This window comes from Protopterus annectens, chromosome 13.part0, assembly GCF_019279795.1.
Source record: "Protopterus annectens isolate FY-2018-M chromosome 13.part0, PAN1.0, whole genome shotgun sequence".
Classification (NCBI taxonomy): Eukaryota; Metazoa; Chordata; order Ceratodontiformes; family Protopteridae; genus Protopterus; species Protopterus annectens.
The window spans coordinates 501,387,551-501,407,232 of record NC_056747.1 but is presented as its reverse complement, the minus strand read 5'-3'; the positions used below and the strand labels follow the sequence as shown (position 1 = coordinate 501,407,232).

Here is a 19,682-nt window from a genome sequence, read left to right as displayed (position 1 = left end):
TTTTTTCTTTTCAACCTTTTGCAGTCAATGTTTTTAGAGTTGATCTACTGAAGGTTAGACTATATCTGTATCTATATCTAGGAATCAATCTGTATATATATATATATATATATATATATATATATATATATATATATATATGTGTGTGTGTGTGTGTGTGTGTGTGTATCTACTTCAGAAGCACGAAGTTTCAAAACTTTGAAAGTCAAATGGCCAAGACCATAAGATCAAAGTTTTGAAACTTCGAAAACCAAATAAAAAAATGAAAAGAAAATTTTTTTTTACGTTTTACCCCTCCACACCCCTGCTAATTAAATATGCCAACTCAGAGATTGCACTACAGTGAGGAGAATGGCAAATATCCCATTCCACACTGTACAGTAATCTCCATTCAAAACGTTTGAAGTTACAAATCTTTGTTGTTATGTTCTCAGCCTTTTAAAGTTCGAAGTTTTGAAACTTCGAGATTCTAAAGTGGATCCATATATATATATATATATATATATATATATATATATATATATATATATATATATATATATATATATAGTTATGTCTCTATCTGTATATTTATATTTATATCTATCCATATATATATATATATATATATATATATATATATACACATGCACACACATGTGCGTGCGTGCATACATACACACTAGCTTATCAGGGGGACATTTTTTGATGGCTTAGTAATTGGGAGAAAAATCTAACAAAATATGTGAAAAGGAATGCAGTGGCTTAATGCAAGTGTTTCATGGTGGATGTAGACAGTTATGGGTGGGTACAGATCTCAGCTGTCCAGATTTTTGCAGAATGTCCAGATTTTTTGCTCATATTTTTTGGTCTGTTTCTCATGAAATTGTAGTCTTCTGGCAAATCACTGGCTTTATCCAGATTTTTTGCTCTAAGAAGTTGAGAGGAATGGCGAGCATATAAAGTTTGGTTTTCCAGGGTCCAGGAGTCTTTTGGAAAGAAGAGTATATTTTGCGCTTGTGTCATTTACATGGGTAATAACCTCACTGTGATCCTCAATTAACAAAGCTAGGCAAAAAATGTAGAGGCTTTGAAATAGGACTTGCCTGCAGGAGGCAGAAGTCCTGAGGGATCCATTTGAAAAGGCAAAATACACAAATGTTCAAATCTGAAAATATTGATCTGCCATGATTGAACTGCAAAATGTTATAAACAAAAAAAGTAAAATCATATTTTATGCAAGAGGAAAAGCCCTCTGCTCCCCCATAGCCCCTGCTACTTACATATAACAACTCCGAGATTACACTACAGCAGGGAAAGGACAAATTCCCAGCCCCATTACACCACAACCTCCCACAATCAGATAACAGCATTGCTTGACTTTTGGAGCTTTCACTAAAGTCTTTTGGTTCTCAGCACAGAATGAGACCCATCCTGAGATATAGATAGCGGTAGTCTAATATTCATTAAATTTTAACAGAATTATTTAAGGCAATGGTAAACTAGAAGTAATGCTGCTGATGGGTTTATCAAGTACATTCCAACAATAGTAGTAATTCAAAATTGGTCACATACTGAGATCTTTCTTGGAATCTTGACTGTTGCATCTCATTTTAACATGTTAGCACTTGTCTGAAATGCCTTTCCTAGCATTTTTATAACTTGAGAAAATTTGCCTTCTGTTTGGTATAATTCAAGCCTGATTGAGATATTTAAAAATACATACATACATGCAGTTTTCTAGCTAATTCTTGCATAATAGTTACCTTCCATTTTGTTTTAGATTTGGTCTGGGTTACAACTCTGTTTGCTACTTCAGTATATTTATGTGTTACAAATGTGTTGTATAATACTCAAGGACTAATTTACAGCATCATTATATTTTAGCAATTAGCATAACTCAGATATTTCCGTGTAAAATATCTTTGACAGGAGACCTTTGTAAGTAATTGTAAAAATGCAAGTTCTGATGGTAGGTTGTGAAAGTACAAGTCACATTTTCTTAATTTCTGTCTTTTGCAGTACGTCTGACCAACTAGAGATATTCACATCTTTGTTAAATGGTCATTTTTTGCATCCCATCAATGAACAAAAGGTAATCCTTGGCCTATACCAATTTTTGTCTTCAGTAAATTCATATTGTCATGTAAAATGTTTTTTCTCCATTTTATTTGTTTTCTTTTTTCTGAGCAGCAGCCATTGCCTATAAAATCACTTTGCTTAGTTCCCCTGAGTGGCATTAATTCTACCTTTGGAATGCTTTTTAAGTGGAAATTGCCAACATGAAGGCGCATTGAGAGACATTTTGTGGTACAAGAGTAAGAGATGTTTTTTAATACATAAAAGATAAATATGGTTCATAGTTTTGTTTCTGGTTATTAAAAAATCATATTATATTATCTCGGTAGTTAATGACATTTTAAAAATAATGCCTAGCCAGTATTTTGAGAATCTTTGTTAATAAAAGGGAAAAAATGTTAAGGACTTGTTAGAAGGTGGACAGCACAAAAACGCAATAGCAGGGGGAAGTACTTACAAATGTAAGAGTTACAGTTATTGTAAGTATATTTTAGAGGAGCCATTTTTTGAGGTTTGTACCCATGAAAAGATTTGGCAGGTCCCCTAGGGTTTTCACTTGCAACTCCACCTTTGTGGTATATATGGCAATATGTTCAGTCTGTTCCTCTTTTTATGTTGGAAAAACCAACAGACAGTTAAAAATAGGATTTATGAGCATTATTATGCTATGAAAATGAGTAATTCAGACAATGCACTTTTTAAACACACTTTAACATGTTTAGGAAAAAATAATACTAAATTTTATTTTGCAGTTCTTGACTATGTTCCCAGTGATTTTAATGGAGACAGAGATGGGGAGCTTGATTATAGGGAGTTGAAATGGCAAATTTTGCTGGATGCTTGCAGAACACCAGGTTTAAACAGTGGGGTGACTTATAAAGCTGTTTAGAAAGAAAAGCTAATTACAACAAATGTAAATGATTTGGTGTCTGTTTATTCAAAAAGTTTTATGTTTTAAGACATGCATTTTTGATATGTCTTTTGAAAGGAGAAAAGTTTTTTTTATATGATAAAATTTTTTTTTTATATATATGATAAAATGTTTTTAATTAAGAAGTGTTAATTGAAGTCAGTGGTTGATTGGTTATGAGTTTTTCAATGATCCATATATAATGGTGGTGTGTAATTAGTAGTTTGTTCTGATGAAGGCCAATGTTTCTGGCTGAAAGCGCTTGACCAGTGGTATTAAAGTCATTTCTGGAGAAATATTTTCAGTAGCTTCACTTTTCTTTTGTGTTTTTTAGTTTATGTAATATTCTTGTTTTTTGAATGTATGCATGTTAATGTCTTTTTTCTAGAGCTTTTCTCCTTGGGTCTCCACTGGAAATGGGCCTTTGGCTCAGCTGGACTAAGTAGGTTAACAAATGACAAATAAATAAGTAAATAAATGAACAACAGAACAACCACCCCACCAACTTCAAGGTCCTCAGTTTGGGAGATGGATCCCCTGCCTTGGGAGAGGAGGAACTATATTTTTGGGACAGCACAAGGAGTTTCTCACTGACTAGGCTCAGCAAGATAGAGAACCAATACTGCTGAGAACCTGTCCTCATTCATCTTCTGCACTGCTATTTAATGAGGGAAAAGAAGAGGTCTGTCTCCCAGGATTCCTTCCTCGTGTTCAGGTGTGGAACTTTCTGAGCTTTTTGTTTTCTGGAGAAGCAAAAAAGTCTATTTCTGGCACACCACCTGTAAACAAAATTTAGAAATACTTCCCTTTTTAACATCTATTTGTTGAGGTTCAAAGAAGACTTGCTTAGTTTGTTGAAAAGACATTGTCCTGTCATAGAATGTATTGGGCCATTGGGAGCAACCCTGGGTCCTTGGCCACCTCCCATACCTACATTGAAGATGTACATTGTAGCTAAGTGTGTGTGGTATCCTGTTTATTTATGTACCACATGACTGTGGTATTATCTGTTGTCATCCTCGGGGGACGTGACTACCATATGTGTCTGAAAGCCGTACTAGCTAGGTTTACTGCCATCATTTCCTTTACATTTATGAGCCTCCTACACATCTTCATGTCTAAAACGCCCTGGACCCACCAGCCTTCTGAGTGGATATGTCTATTGTCACCTGCTGGGTCCCAGTTTGCATTCTAAAGGGGAGCCGCTTCTTGATCAATAAACTCTCTGTCCACCATGACAGGTCTTTCCTTATGAAAGAAAGCAATGGATTATTTTGTTTGCAATGAGTAGAGATACTGAAAGTACCTGTTTTTTCGGTAACAATAGATTTTCTCGAGTGCAGCCTGTCCAGGAGGACCTTCATAATGCAGTATGTCATGTAGCCCAGGAGCCTAAGAAATTCCCTGTCTGATATGATGTTCTGACTGGCAATTTTATTAAAATACTGAGGCAGGAACATAATTTTCTGTGGTTTCTCTTGAATACAGTACTACTCCACGAAAGGTTACTGAAGTTGCTGAAATCTAGATGGATTTTTTGGAGGTTTTGGGATAGACTTACCCTCTAATAGCAGTCCATGGTAATTTTAGTGGCTTTGTGTATCTCCAAATTAGAGGGAACCTGAATCAGGCAATCATCTAAGTAAGGGTAGATGTGTACATGCTTTACTCTGCAAAAAGCATTCATTGGGCCAGATACTCTGTAAAGACATCAGACGCACTAGACAATCCAGAACACAAGTCAATAAACTAGTATTAAGAACTCCCTACATGGAATAATAGGAAATCTCTGTCTTCGGCAGCTGTGGGTATATAGAGGTAGGCATCCTTCAGCTCCACAGTCACCATTAAAACTCCTAGAGGGATCAAATTTAACAGTTTTTGCAAATTCAGCATTTTGAACTTCAGAAATAATAGGAATTTGTTTAATTTGAATAATTCTAGAATGGAAATCCAAGATCCTTCTTTTCTTGGGACTAGGAAATGTCTGGAGTAAAATTCTGCTCCTCTGTCTCTTTCTGGTACCAATTTTTTGCTTCATGTGATAGAAGACCTTCCATGCATAGTAGCATTTTTTTTACCTTTGATGCTTGATTGATGACGGATACCTCAGAATCTATTTTCTTTAAACTTTAGGTTGTAGCCTAGTCTTACTATCTGTGTGACTTCCCAGTCCTGAAATTCTTTGCACTGTTTTGCAAAATTAATAGTCTTCCTCCAAATTTCTGTGGGAAGCAATGGAGAAAATGGCTTGGGGTGGGATTTCTTGTGTGGGTTGAAGTTGCTGTTATGAGTCTTAGCTGCTTCCTTCTGGGATGGACCCTGTGTCAGTGACATCCCTGGTGAACATTTGGAGTTTGTTTGCCACTTTTTTGTAAACTTGCCCTTTTTCCTTTTCTGTGGTTTTCTTTAGTTTTGTTTGGGAGAAAGGGCCTGATTTTACATTTTGCTTTATGCCTTACATTCTCTTGGCTAACCTTCTAGTAGTTCTGCATAAGAAACTGGCATTTAAGAGCCCCAGTGGCCATGGGTAGCTGATCTGTATTTTTTTTTTTTTTATCAAAACAGTCATAGATCCTACTGTCCCTGCTGTTTGGTATGGGGCTCCTGGGTGCAACCCCACTATGACCCTTACTGGAATCCGGAGACTCCATTGCTAAATATACCACTAGGTTCTTACACAGGTATTTATGGAACACCTGGACCCTGTAGAAACTCTGGCTTCTTAGAGATAGGGGGTTGCAAGACTGGCTGTACGGCTGTATAAAAAGCATCATCATGGACTTCAGGAACTGGAGGAATAGCCAAAGGTCTAGGTTTAGGCAGGCCCATAAGCTGTCTTACCTGATCTGGGCCTTGGAGAAATCTTTTGACTCCCATTTAAAGCATTCATTCATACTGTGAAGGGTATCCCAAAAAGAAAGGCCCTCAGGTATCAAGGGTGAGGGCAGGATGTTTTCAGAGTAAGAGACAAAAAAACTAGAACTAGGGGAGATCTGATCAACATAAGGTACTTCCTTTGCCTCAGAATCAAATCTAAGTCCCAGTGAAGAGAGACATCTCCATGACCTGTGAGTATTGGACTTGAAACCTAGGCAGCTGTGGCTTGGAAAAACTGACTGCAGGTCATTTGGGTTAGATGACTTGGTTCTCATTTTCACTGTGGAGTAATAATAGAAAGCCTAAGGTCACAGGCAGGTGACTGAAACCCGAATCTACTCTTCAATCTCTTCTGTCACAAAGATCTGAGAGATGCCACCTTCATCTTAGCAGTTTTGTATCTGAGGTCGGGGCCAACTGCAAGGGAGCTTTGATTCCTTAGAATATGGACTTGGGCAGTGGCATTGCTGCCTCACAGATGGGTCACACTAGAAGCCTCAGATGCAGTAGTTGTCAGATATGGGGTCTGCAAAAGCACCTCACCTCTATCAGAGACTTTGAGCTGAGAGGGCTGTTGGACACTTTAATAGCCTCCTGAGTCCTCTTTTCCTCAGTATGCTTATCCTTTTTCTTTGGGAGTTCATAAGATGGACTGGCAGATACCATCACTTGCCTAGACCAACCATGTGACCTCTGTTGCAAATACTTTTCTAAGGACACAGCCTTATGCTTGTACATGCTAGAGTTAAAATGTGAACATGGGGACAGTTAGGTACACTTTGCTCTAGACCTAGATAAAAAAGATAAAATTATAAAGGCATCCATTTGGAAATTGTTTCCAGAACCTAAGACTGTTGTTGAATTTCTACACTGACATCTACAAAGTGAACTATGAAAGAAAGGATAAGAGAACTCCCTAATGGGGTTCTTATTAGAAAGCTTAGTTTAAGGACAGCCAGAGATACTGATGACACAGTGGAAGCAAGTGAGACATTTATTGAACTGTGTCAATAAAGAATTGAAGATGGTGCTGTCCTACTACCCTTTATGCCACCAAAGTCCTGACTTCAGAAAAGGAGAAGATACTTAGGGTGAAAGGTGAGAGTTCCTCTATTTAGGCCAGCCTCTTGGCACCTATAGTCAGGAAATACAAAGTGTCAGTACTGCAGCAATGAGTTGTGAAGAATATATTTGCCCATCACTATTGTGAGCTTTTTTATTTATTGCTTAATAGAGATATGAACATTCAGTGGGAGTTTAATCAGTGTTAAATACATGAGTCATCTTTAAATCCTCCTTCATAACTTCTCTAAACCAGTCTAAGGGAAAATGAAAAAAAGAAAAACAAAAACATAAAGAAGAAAAGAACATAAGCCAAAAGGAGGGAGTACAAGGATGAGAGAGACTAAGAATGACATAATGAACTTCCAGGCAGATTGACTTTCATATGCGGACTTGTGGAATTCATAAACAGTGGAAGAGCAGTGAAACAGAGAGAAATGAGATAACTGAGAAAGACATCACTCTGTTAAAAAGAAGGTTAATTTTTCTTTATTTTTATTTTAATGATAATGCTGCAGGATTATTTTGAAGACTTAGAAGTTGAGAGTAAAGTAATGCACATGCACTTACATCGACAAATTATAACACATGCACCGAGGCTAATCCGGCTAATTATATATGCTAACAGCGAGATCGCACAATCCCTGGGGAAAGGGCATATCTCCGTACCCAGGAACTGTCAGTCTCACACAGCTGGTAACCACTTGCATATGTCGACCATCCAAAATTTTGATTTATGCTGGGACTCCCATATCTATACACACACACACACTTATATATATATATATATATATATATATATATATATATATATATATATATATACACACACACACACATATATATATATATATATATATATATATATATATATATATACAGTGGATATAAAAAGTGTACACACCCCTATTAAAATGGCCAGGTTTTTGTGATATAAAAAAATGAGACCACAGTAAATCATTTCAAAATGTTTCCCACCTTTAATGTGACCTATAACCTGTACAATGCAAGTGAAAAACAAATAAATCTGTTAGGAGAACAAATATAAAAAATAAAAAATGTACAATACTTTGGGTACATAAGTTTGCACACCCTTAAACTAATACTATGTTGTGTGTGCACACCCTTAAACTAATACTTTGTCGAAGCACCTTTTGATTTAATTACAGCATTCAGTCTTCTTGGGTGCACACCTGCCATCAATTAGAGAGAATCTGATTAACCCCAAATAAAGTTCAGCTGTCCTAGAAGGATTTTCCTGACATTTACTCAGTTGCCTGCTACAGCAAAAGCTATGGTTCACATAGAGCTTTCAAAACATCAAAGGGATCTCATTGTTGAAAAGTATCAGTCAGGAGAAGGGTACAAAAAATTTTCCACAGCATTGAATATACCATGGGACACAGTGGAGACAGTCATCCAAAAAATGGAGAAAATATGGGACAACAGTGATGTTGCAAAGAATTGGACGTCCCTCCAAAATTGATGAAAAGACTAGATGAAAACTGGTCAGGGAGGCTGCCAAGAGACCTTCAGCAACACTGAAGGAGCTGCAGGAATTTCTGGCAAGTACTGGTTGTGTACTACATGTGGCAACAATCTCCCTTATTCTCCATATGTGTGGACTATGGGGTAGGGTTGCAAGACGGAAGCCTTTTCTCATACAGAAAAACATCTAGGCCCAGCTAAAATTTGCAAAACAATACATCAAGTCTCCAAAAAGCATGTGGGAAGTGTGTTTTGGTATGATGAGACCAAGGGTGAACTTTCTAGCCACAATTCCAAAAGGTACATTCGGCACAAAAACAATACTTTACATCACCAAAAGAACACCATCCCCATGGTGAAGCATGGTAGTGGCAGTATCATGCTTTGGAGGTACTTTTCTTCAGCTGGCACTTGGGCTTTAGTCAAAGTGGAGAGAATTATGAACAGCTCCAAACACCAGTCACTTTTGGCCCAAAACTTTGAGGCGTCTGCTAGAAAGCTGAAGATGAAGAGGAATTTCACCTTTCAGCAGGACAGTGACCCCAAGCATACAGCAAATCAACAAAAGAATGACTTCACCAGAAGAAAATTTAAGTTTTGGAATGGTCCAGCCAGAGCCCAGACCTAAGTCCGATAGAAAATCTATGGGGTGACCTGAAGAGGGCAGTGCGCAAGAGATGCCCTTGCAATCTGACAGATTTAGAGCACTTTTGCAAGGAAGAGTGGGCAGATATTGTCAAGTCAAGATGTGCCATGCTGATAAGCTCTTATCCAAGAAGATTGAATGCTGCAATTAAATGAAAAGGTGCTTCAACAAAGTATTAGTTTAAAGGATGTGCAGACACAACAAAGTATTAGTTTAAGGGTGTTCACATTTATGGAACCAGCCTATTGTACTTTTTTTATTTTTTATATTTTTCCCTTAACAGATTTGTTTGTTTTTCAATTGAATTGTATAGGTAATAGGTCACATTAAAGGTGGGAAAAGTTTTGAAATGATTTATTGTGGTCTCATATTTTTATATCACAAAAACCTGCCATTTTAACAGGGGTGTGTACACTTTTTATATCCACTGTATATATATATATATATATATATATATATATATATATATATATATGTGTGTGTATATATATTTCTCATCCAGGAAAAAAGAGGTCATTGTTCCCCTCTACTCATCACTCATAAGACCCATTATAGAGTGCAACACCCCTTTTGGTATGTACCTCACAAGAAATCTACAACAACTGGAAAGGCAAAAGAAATACCTCACAAAGAGGATTACCGTCCTCAAACAGATGCCCTATGCAGACCGTCTCAAAAAACTCCAGCTTTACTCTGTAGCATATTGCCTACTCAGAGGCGATCTCTGCCTAACATACAAAGCTATGTCAAACCCAGAGCTGTTGGACATGCTCCACTTAAAGAAATCCCAATCCCTCTGAGCTACATGCTCTAGGGACTTAAACCTTGTCACCACAATAAGCAGAACATGCTGGAGGGATAGATTACTGTCCCAGAGACTTCCCATACTCTGGAACAAACTACCTATCTATAGCAAACAAAGCTTCTCATTAGCACTCTTCAAGAAAAATCTTGATGACTGGATGGGAGATAGAAAATTCACCCCGGGAATCACTTCTGTGGCTCTGCTTGACAGGGGCACAGGAAAATAATTTTCTTGGGTGGCAAAAGCCAGGGTACCATTTGGCTAGGCTTATATAAGCCCTAGGGCCAATAGCCTAGTACCTACCTATGAACCTATATATATATATATATATATATATATATATATATATATATATATATATATATATATATATATATATATATAGATCCCCTTCACTTCACCGAAACGCTAGAAGACCGACACTCTACAGAAGGAGATGAGAAGACCGACGACTCAGATGACCGACAAGGTGAGAACCCGACGGACTCGGTAAGTGTGCGATAGAGTGGGGGATTTAGTGTTAGGGAGCGGACAGGTAAGTGTGCGATAGTGAGGGACTGTAGTTTTAGGGGCGGGTTAAGGGAGTTAGGGTTAGGGTGCGGGTAGGGTAAGTGTGCGATAGTGACGGACTATATGTTTAAGGGTGGGTTAAGTGAGTTAGGGTTAGGGTGCAGGTAGGGTGTGTGTGCGATAGTGACGGACTGTAGGTTTAGGGGTGGGTTAAGTGAGTTAGGGTTAGGGTGCGGGTAGGGTAAGTGTGCGGTTGTGTCGGACCTTAGGGTTAGGGTTTGGGTTAGGTTAGTGCATGTATAGTTGTGTGTATTGTCGGTGTTGTGTGTTGTCGGTCTTTTGGTGTCGGTGTTTTGGGTGTCGGCGTTGTGGCGTGTCGGTGTAGTGAAGGGGATCCATATATATATATATGTATGTATGTATATATATATATATATATATATATATATATATATATATATATCTTTATATATATATATATATATATATATATATATATATATATATATATGTATCTATAGAGAGAGAGAGAGCTACATAGTTCCCATTCTTTTGGTTGACAATACAAATGAGCAACATGCAAATGACAGACATAAATTGAGTGACTGCACAATCTGAGAATCATATTTGGTTGAATTCAAACTTGATGTAGTGCAGGTATGTGGGATTATGCATGAACATGAATGTTCCATTGAAAAAGTGGAAGTTGTGAAAATGCGTGAAATGCTGTTATATTGGGTAGAGTGAATGCGCTAGTGTTAGCGAGTTTGAGTTAAAGTACGGTAAGGGGATAGCTTTAGTGTTGTAAATGAAAATATACAAGACCAATAAAGCCTAAATAGAAACTGAATGTTTCTCATACTTATTAGACTAGACTATCTTCTTAATGAGCACTGGAAAATAAAAATGTGTTCATAAGCCAGATAAATATTAAAGCATCTCTGTTTACTAAATGGATGTCATAGCTACAGTGTTTAGACTATTATATATTCAAATGTTTCCCTCAACAAGTTTGCTTTTTATTATTGTTTCTCTTCTTTGTTAACACATCCTTTTCATTGATATGAACATTAAAAGCCCTATTATACAATCTCATCTTTCTCTGATTCCCTGTCCTCCTTACTCCTGTCCTTTAGCTTCCCCCTAGTTCCTTTTTTGTTCCTCTTTATCTACAGTCTATTATTTTGTTTTCTAAGAATTTGATTAAATTGTAATTGCAGTTTATTTGCTACCAATCTAAGTTAAGTATGTGATTTGACTACATGCAACCCTGCACTGAGTCTGAAAAAGTGTTTAGAAATCAGTACCCTACACCTATTATTCAACTAAGTAATTAACTAACTGACCTACTAATAATACATTAACTAACAAAGTCTAACATCTCACTGACCTTGAAGAGAAACCCCACTAATTGCTGTTTAGCCATATATCTTAGAAGGGGTAGCATATCCAAATATATCTCTTTGGTAACATGCTTTACTGGCCTATTAATATGTTATGTGGCTCACAAAAAAATATACATTTATAATTCTATTTAGATAATTTGAAATTGCAACTCTCCTTTTAATCACTAACTTTATATTTTGGACCTCTTTTTTATCCTCCCTTCCATTGTTGCCATTTTATTTTCTCATACAAAGTCAGATTAATACTTAAATAAAGTTTAGAAAAAACATAAAAACAAAGGCACTGCCTCAGTGCTAGAAAATATGCTTGAAACTTTTGAATGAAAGTGCTACTTCAGTTGAAAAATGCAGTTGCATATCTGCAATACATTTGAGTTTTTATTTGCATATTTATATAGAAAATATTTTCCAAGGATCTTTTGAATTAATTGTTTCTATTCATGGTTTTCTTATCATTCATATGTTAAAAATGAAAAGCTAATTTGTCTGGAAGGTGTTAAAAATTGCTTTTTGAGTACTAAGCAGCAACAAGGTCACCTTTTTATTATAAAAAGTGTAAAAGAAAGCATCTTCTATTATGGTTTTCAGGAGCAAACCTATTTACCTTTGTCTTCAGTGCGAGCATTGACTGTAACGTATTCAAGGACCACTATTTCTCTTTTTATGTAAGAGCATGAAAGCAACCCTGATTTGCTAAACATTTATTTATGAAAGTAATAATAATGGTGGCTGGAACCATTCTCATGAAGGAATATCACGGTATAGAAACATTATATAAAGAAAACTGTAAGCTGTCCTTCATACTAACTGCATCAGACATTTACAGATTCCATTGATTGTACCAAAGAATGGTTGCCAAATTTCACATACAGACCAGCTGTGAACACTAGACTTTAGTCAAGGCATATTATTTGCTTTAAAAGTTTTTCAAAGAGTGGTAAATAAATAAGAAAATAGATAACTAACATTATGGTTGTTTACTTTCATTGCAGACCATTATTTATAAGGACACATTTAAAGTGAAAAATATTAATAATTGTCTTATTAAATTTTTTATAGGTTAGCAATTTATTAGCATCAGGTAATGATCACCTCCGTGATCTGCTTTCAGCCATCACCTCTGTCACCATAGAAACCCAGGAGCGCCTGAGGACCATGTTTCTTGAAACCTCTGATCGCTGTCATTACATATTCACACTAAGGGACCTGTCTAAAATATTCAAGTGAGTGAACTAATGCCTGACATAAGCTTATAAGTATGAAATCTGTCCCACTGCTGTAATAACGACCTCTTGTCAATACATTCAAAGTTAGATACATCTGTATTAGGGCATGGTATGCAAAATGCCTTAATTAAGCCTTTAGTCAATTCACATTTAATAAATACATCTAACACAGATATAGTCATAAAACCTTTCTAGTGCTACAGCTCTAACAATGTTTTGCTGTAAAGTAAGATTTGTTTGGCTTTCAGCTAAGCTCTGAGTGGTGTTAAAAGATCATTTTTAGTTAGGAATGGATTTATTATTTTTAGGTTTCTTTTTCTGAAAGGCTATCTTTGCTCCAACCATTCCAACTCAAGTAACAGACGTGCACAGAAATTGCTTATGTCTTATGATAGACATTTATTGATTAGGACGTCTGTTATATGTCAGCACAATACTACAAATCTGCAGAAGGATAGAAGCAAGTTTTGTCTTTTTGAACATTTTTAGCAGGATAATGAGTCATACAGAGAAGCAGAAGCTCATATACTAAAAGTACTGAGTCATTCTATTGTAGGTAATGACATTCATTAGTACTGAAATGCATACTTTTAAACATGCTGACAAAATCAAGTCACTCACATTTCAGAAGGCACATTTCTGGATAGATACGTGTAGTGGACATATTAGCGGACAGGACTTTAAGAAACTTGCTGAGCTCCCACAGTCAGACCGTATTTAGAGTTTTATGCGTTTCTTGCTTATGTTTGGATATGCATACAGTAGCACATAATGAAGATAGTTGCTACCATATATGAGTGTGGCTGACCTAAACTGCATCAGAACATCACTTTAAGTAAGCATATTTTCTTCTGTTATAGCACATAGTACAGATTAGATTCACGGTAGCCAGTGACTGCTAGTCTAAAGCTAAGGCTAAAGGAGATGCTATGCGGGTAACATCAGACCCAGTTTTTTTCCCCTAGTTTTGGCAAATCTGATGAGAAACATATCTTATTTAAAATTCAATTGTTTAAATATGCCACTTTCATAAGAGATACAGAGATGACATGTTTTTCATATGGACAGGTGATGCTGAGATGATCGTGTACTTGATAGATGATTTAAATAATTGAGAGTTTTCTTGCTTTTCTTAAATAATTCAGAGAGGAATGTTTACTTTTAGGGTGGGAGATTGGCATAATGGCTAAGGTGCTTACCCTACAAGCAAAAATGAAGGGATTGATTTTCACATTGGATAATTGGCTAGGCTTAAAATGGCCCACAAGGGCAGTTATCCTAGTAATAATATGTAAACCTGAAAGTATCAATTTATATGAATGTGACTGAATAAGAGTTTAAAGGAAGTTATACAGGAAAACTATTTTGTTAAAAATTATCTTCCCTACAATAGTTAACATCCAAATCAAATGAAGGTGAATATAATTAGAGGAAAGTTTATTAGAGCTTTACGAATAATCAGTGGTGAGAGAGGAATTATTAAAGAAATTGATTTTCTGATTGATTTAATTCTTGAAAAAGAATGTCAGATTGACAAACAAAACAATTTTAAAGGAATAATTTCTACCCCTATTTTGTATAAGTGGTTGCCTATAAAAACGGGGTCCAGGAAGAAAGTAAAGACTATTTGATAACATTTCCATTCCCTTCTTAAGTAGATAGTCTTGCAATTACTGTAAAAGAATATTTAAAGAAAACTGGAAAATGATTTAAAGTTCTAGGCAGTAAACACAGTTCATGTTTATGAAAACTTTCAATCTGAAATCAGTATTGGAACGATCTGTTAATCCCACAGTCAGTAGTAGTTCCTGGAAACAAGATTCTACTTTTCCTTGTAAATCTTTTAAGCAGTGCAGATTTATTAAAATTGGCAGTATTTTACTTTTAATCAGTTGAAAAGAAGGCTCACTTTAAAGGAATCTACAACTGTAATTCAACAATGCTATGTGACAAGGTCTTTTAGCTATGAGGGTCTCATAGTGAATCTATAAACACCTTTTAGATATTAAAGTAAAAACTCTCAGTAGGGTTCATTAAAGTCTATACAATGGTTTTCCACCATGTGCATGTCACAGCATGATGCACACAGGTGCATGGAAAATTTTAATTTCCACAAGCGCCATGTAGTGACTCACACCATCATCCAAACAAGGTAAACATGGTGGCATGCTAATTACTGCATAAGCAACTAAATTGCATGCTGATTAACCAAGCAAACCTGTTGGAGCTATTCAACAAGCTATAAAGCAACCGTGCAGACTCTGTGCTGGTGTTCTCTGTAAATTTCAAAACTTTTGGAATACAACCATGGAAAGGAGTCTACACGGACAGAATAAAAAGTAAAATGTGTGAGATTTGTGCAGAACTGACCTTAACTTGTGACAGTAGGCTGGATGCAACAAAAGGAGAGTAACAATAGCAACATAAATCCTTTTTTGTGCAACAACACATGTGAGGCTCCAGCACTGGTCCAGTAAGAAAGGAGCCTCCATCCTCACCACTGGCAACAGTGTGGAACATACATACTGGGAGGATGAGAAGTATACACACAGTAAAGTGAAATTTCCCTTAAGAACACACGAAGACCACAGTCAGTCTGGGGCTGGTTTTTCCCTCTTTCTCCAGATCCCCAACAAGGCTCCCCACTGGCACAGCTATAGAGTTGAGTCATTAGCCAGGGTTTTCAAGTCAAGCCCTCCAACACTCTCTCTGTCCAACCAGTGCTTCATGTCCTTGCCCAAGTAGCTGACACACAGACTCTTGGAGATGTGTTTTACACACAAACACACACACACACACACACACACACACACACACACACACACACACACACACACACACACACACACACACACACAAACACCTGGGAAAGGCTGGCACAGGTTTACTAATTATGCCCCCCCTTCTGTCCACACTATAAGGTAGTTATCACTGCCACCAGAACCTCTTATCAGCTTCTTTAAGGCCCTTAACAAAGGGTGTCCAATTGAACTGTGTAATGTTACTATTAATCAAATGGTAGTTTGCAAAGAGCAAGCTATTAGGAGTGGCGGCACAGTATCACCAAATAGATATGCAAGTAATCTAAGAGCTTAAATATCTCTAGACAGACCAGCCACAACTGAAAGGTTTAAATATTTTTAATAATAAATAATAAAAGAACAAGACAATACTAAATATGTATGTACAGAGATATCACAGTTCAAACACATGGGAAATGTTTATAACAACATTGCAGGACAGTCTCAGATAAATACAGAAAACATCTAAGCTATACTTCATTATATTCCTAACTGAATCTAAGAGAAATTACTGTACCCTAATCAACTTACTTACAGCAAGGCAAGTGCAGATGTGGTTAGTGGATGTTTCCAGCTGATGTTGTTAGGTCAAAGACAAAATACACAATACAAAATGCCTAGTCACTCTCTCAGAGAGTTTTTAAATTAATATCAAATATTACTGCTGGGATACTTGCAGCATGATATCACTTTTTGCCACCTGACTTCAGTTCCCAGGTTCAAAAACAACAATTGCTAGGAAACTGCTAGTATTTAGTATTTCCCTGTGAAAACACATAGCCTTCAAATGTTTGCAACTGCTGGAAGACATAAAACAATAAAACACAACACAATGCAGAAGGCTCCCTAGTTTTTGACCTCCTGTCTCCTTGTTGCATTTAAACTAACTTTTATGGTGCAGTTATAAAATTATTTATTTTCAACTATTTTCTTGAAGTTTTGCAAGTTAACCCTCTATGTTCTAGTTTCCACTATTAAAACATATACATTTACACAGGTGTAATAGTTTATATACATTTCTGTTCTTTTCCAGAAGGGTACACTGTGGATACATCTTTAAGCTTGGTACTCTACAAACCCTTTTCACACACACATATGTACCAGCAGCTTAATATACATATAACATACAGTTCTAGTACATTTGTAGCACAAGCATATGAATCATGTTGACATTCACAAATGACACATAACCATTTACAAAATTCCAGACAGCTGTGCTGGCAATATCTCCTTTTGTTACATTTCTATATAAATCATAGTAATATTCACAAATGTCATATAATTATTTACAAAATTCCAAATAGCCAGGCTGACAATATTTTTTTTGTGATAACGCAAATGCAGCTTTGCTCCCTGACCCCAAATGAACAGTACACTTGTAAGTGTAAAAGTGTGTGCTAATCAAAATAATTATAAAAATCATTAAATGGACTATTAGGTTCATAGATTCATAGGTTCATAGATTACTACTAAGCTAACTGCCCTTGTGAGCCATTTTAAGCATAGCCAATTATCCCATTTGAGAATCAAACCCTGCACCTTGTGTTTGTAAGGCAAGCACCTTAACCATTATGCCAGACCTAATCTCCCTATTCATAGTTACATGTCAGCATATGCAGTATGTAGCTGAAATGTAACTATGAATAGTTACATGTCAGCATATGCAGTATGTAGCTGATGAAATGCAGGCATATCATCTAAAAATCACTACTCCCATGTGTTCAACACATTAACAATTCGGCTTGCCTTAATTTTCCCTAGCTACACAGTTGCCTTCTGGTGTAGATTCAGGGCTGAAGATGCAAATGAGATCTGAACTCATTAGAATTGCTGAATCCCAAATTCTTGGCCCTGTGTTGCAGATGTAAACATCATGTAGGCACTCCCTCAGTGTATGGGTGACAACTGTGAATGCTTACATCAGGTGGGTGTGTCAGTTTAGACTTACAAAGTGTTACATGTATGTCTGTCAAGATTGGAAATGAAAGTAGGCAATGCACACTTCACAGGTTCTGTTTCATGACATCCAATCTCCTCTTCATTTGTGTGCAAATTGTGTTTTCTCTATCAGTTTTTTATTATTATTTTATTATTTTTGGCCATTGTTTGAGAGATGCAGCACTTAGTGCAATCACAGGCAATGGAGGAATGAATGAAATGTTTGACTATACTTATCTTGTTTGAGCAGCATTGCACGATGGGCAAAAAGGTGACCTTAAGATTGACTAGTACATAAGGGAATGTCATATAAATCTTCCAGTGGAAGCACTGCTAAAGTCTGACAGTTAGTATTGAGTCTGTGGAATAGATCTGCTACTTAACTGACTCTGTGGCAGCAGGTGTTAATTCAGTGATATGTTCCATTTTGGGGCCAGATGGTACTGGATTCGAATGCAACTGAATTAAACACTTTTAAGTACTTTCGTATTACCGTTGCTGCACATTGGTGCATGATGCTCACCATCGCGCAATAATGCATTAAAGAAAATAAATGGGGAATATAGGACAGTGGTAAAATGGGGAGCAAGCAGCGGGAAGAACAAATGAAAAGCAGTACAGGAATGTGCAGGAGGGAGTTAGGAAAGAATCATAGTTATCCCATTTCTTCAACAGAAAAACTGATAATATATGTAGAATATTGGCTGAATTTGGAATGTCAACTCCAGAGAGGGTGAACACAACACAGTCATGTTGTATAGCCAATTGGACTGAATCAAGTATGTTAAGAAGACACGTGTTTGAAATGGACAGCTGTGTGGGGTTCAGTTTTTTTTTTTTTTGGAGTTAGACATTAATGTTGGGGAAGGGATGTAGGTATGTCTGGGTCTGGTAAGTTGGGAAGGTGAGGCAGTTGGCTATCCACCACTGGGTGATATACTGGTTTGTACCTAACCTCTTGAGTTTATCAACAATGCACAATTGGGGTATTGTGTGAAATGCTTTGACCAGATGAAGGTAGGCAGTATGAACCATTTTGCCCTTATCCATCACTTTGGTGACCTTCTCAAAGAAGTTCACGAGATTGAGTAGGCATGTCCCGCCCCTGACGAAACCAAACTAGTTGGGTTCAGTGTCTGGAGGTTTACTATATCACTATTGATCATTTCCATGATAATTCTTTCCATGGCTTTACATATAAGACTAGTGAGACTTATGGGTCTGTAGTTTCCAGGGTGTGTAGATGGATGACCTTTCAGCAGAGAGATATTTGTTGCTGTTCTCCAGTCATGAGGCATGAAGCATGTTTGGAGGCTACATTTAAATAGCAATTCCAGAGGCCCTGATAGTCATGCTATCTAAATGGCATCCTGGGATATTTTCTGGGCCCATTGATGCAGTGTTCTTGGTCTTAGAGAGCTGTTACACCAGATGCATGTGTGCCACCTGTTCAGCTTATGCACACACTGCCTACATAGGTGTTTGACAACATTAATGTCATGTATATCATTGTGACAGTGTGGATTTTGCCATAGATATATGCCATGCACTTAAGGCAAGTAGCCTGTATTGACCATACTGTCACATACAGGTATAGCAGTGTCCCTCCTAACACCTCCTGCAGACATTACAGTAGCAGGACAGTGTGCATGGTTGCCCTCATAGAGTGTGGATGTTTCATAATATTTTTCAAGTGTGTGTATGTGTGTGCAGGCTCATCTGTTATCACTCCACATCACATATGTTACATCAGAGGCATGGGATTAGTGGCGGTATTATTCTAATATCGTCCATGATTGTGGTTGGTTCTTGTAATGTTTGCATTGCTGGAGACCTCTGCTGAGAGTACACTCATATTCAGTTATATCATTTTACACAGCTTCCCAATATCCACCCCATCCCAATTGTATGCCAGATCCCAGATAGATATTCTTTGCATTATTTGTGTAAGG

General features: G+C 36.9%; 1 protein-coding gene across 1 annotated transcript in view; it reads left to right on the top strand.

Moving 5' to 3' along the window:
* The window catches only part of LOC122787923 (dynein beta chain, flagellar outer arm-like), a 5,188,001-nt gene that overhangs the window by 2,848,220 nt on the left and 2,320,099 nt on the right, over positions 1–19,682 (top strand). The window contains exons 60-61 of the mRNA XM_044054850.1: positions 2,002–2,074; positions 12,825–12,988. Coding sequence (XP_043910785.1) covers positions 2,002–2,074; positions 12,825–12,988 — 237 coding nt within the window. The remainder of the gene's footprint in view (positions 1–2,001; positions 2,075–12,824; positions 12,989–19,682) is intronic.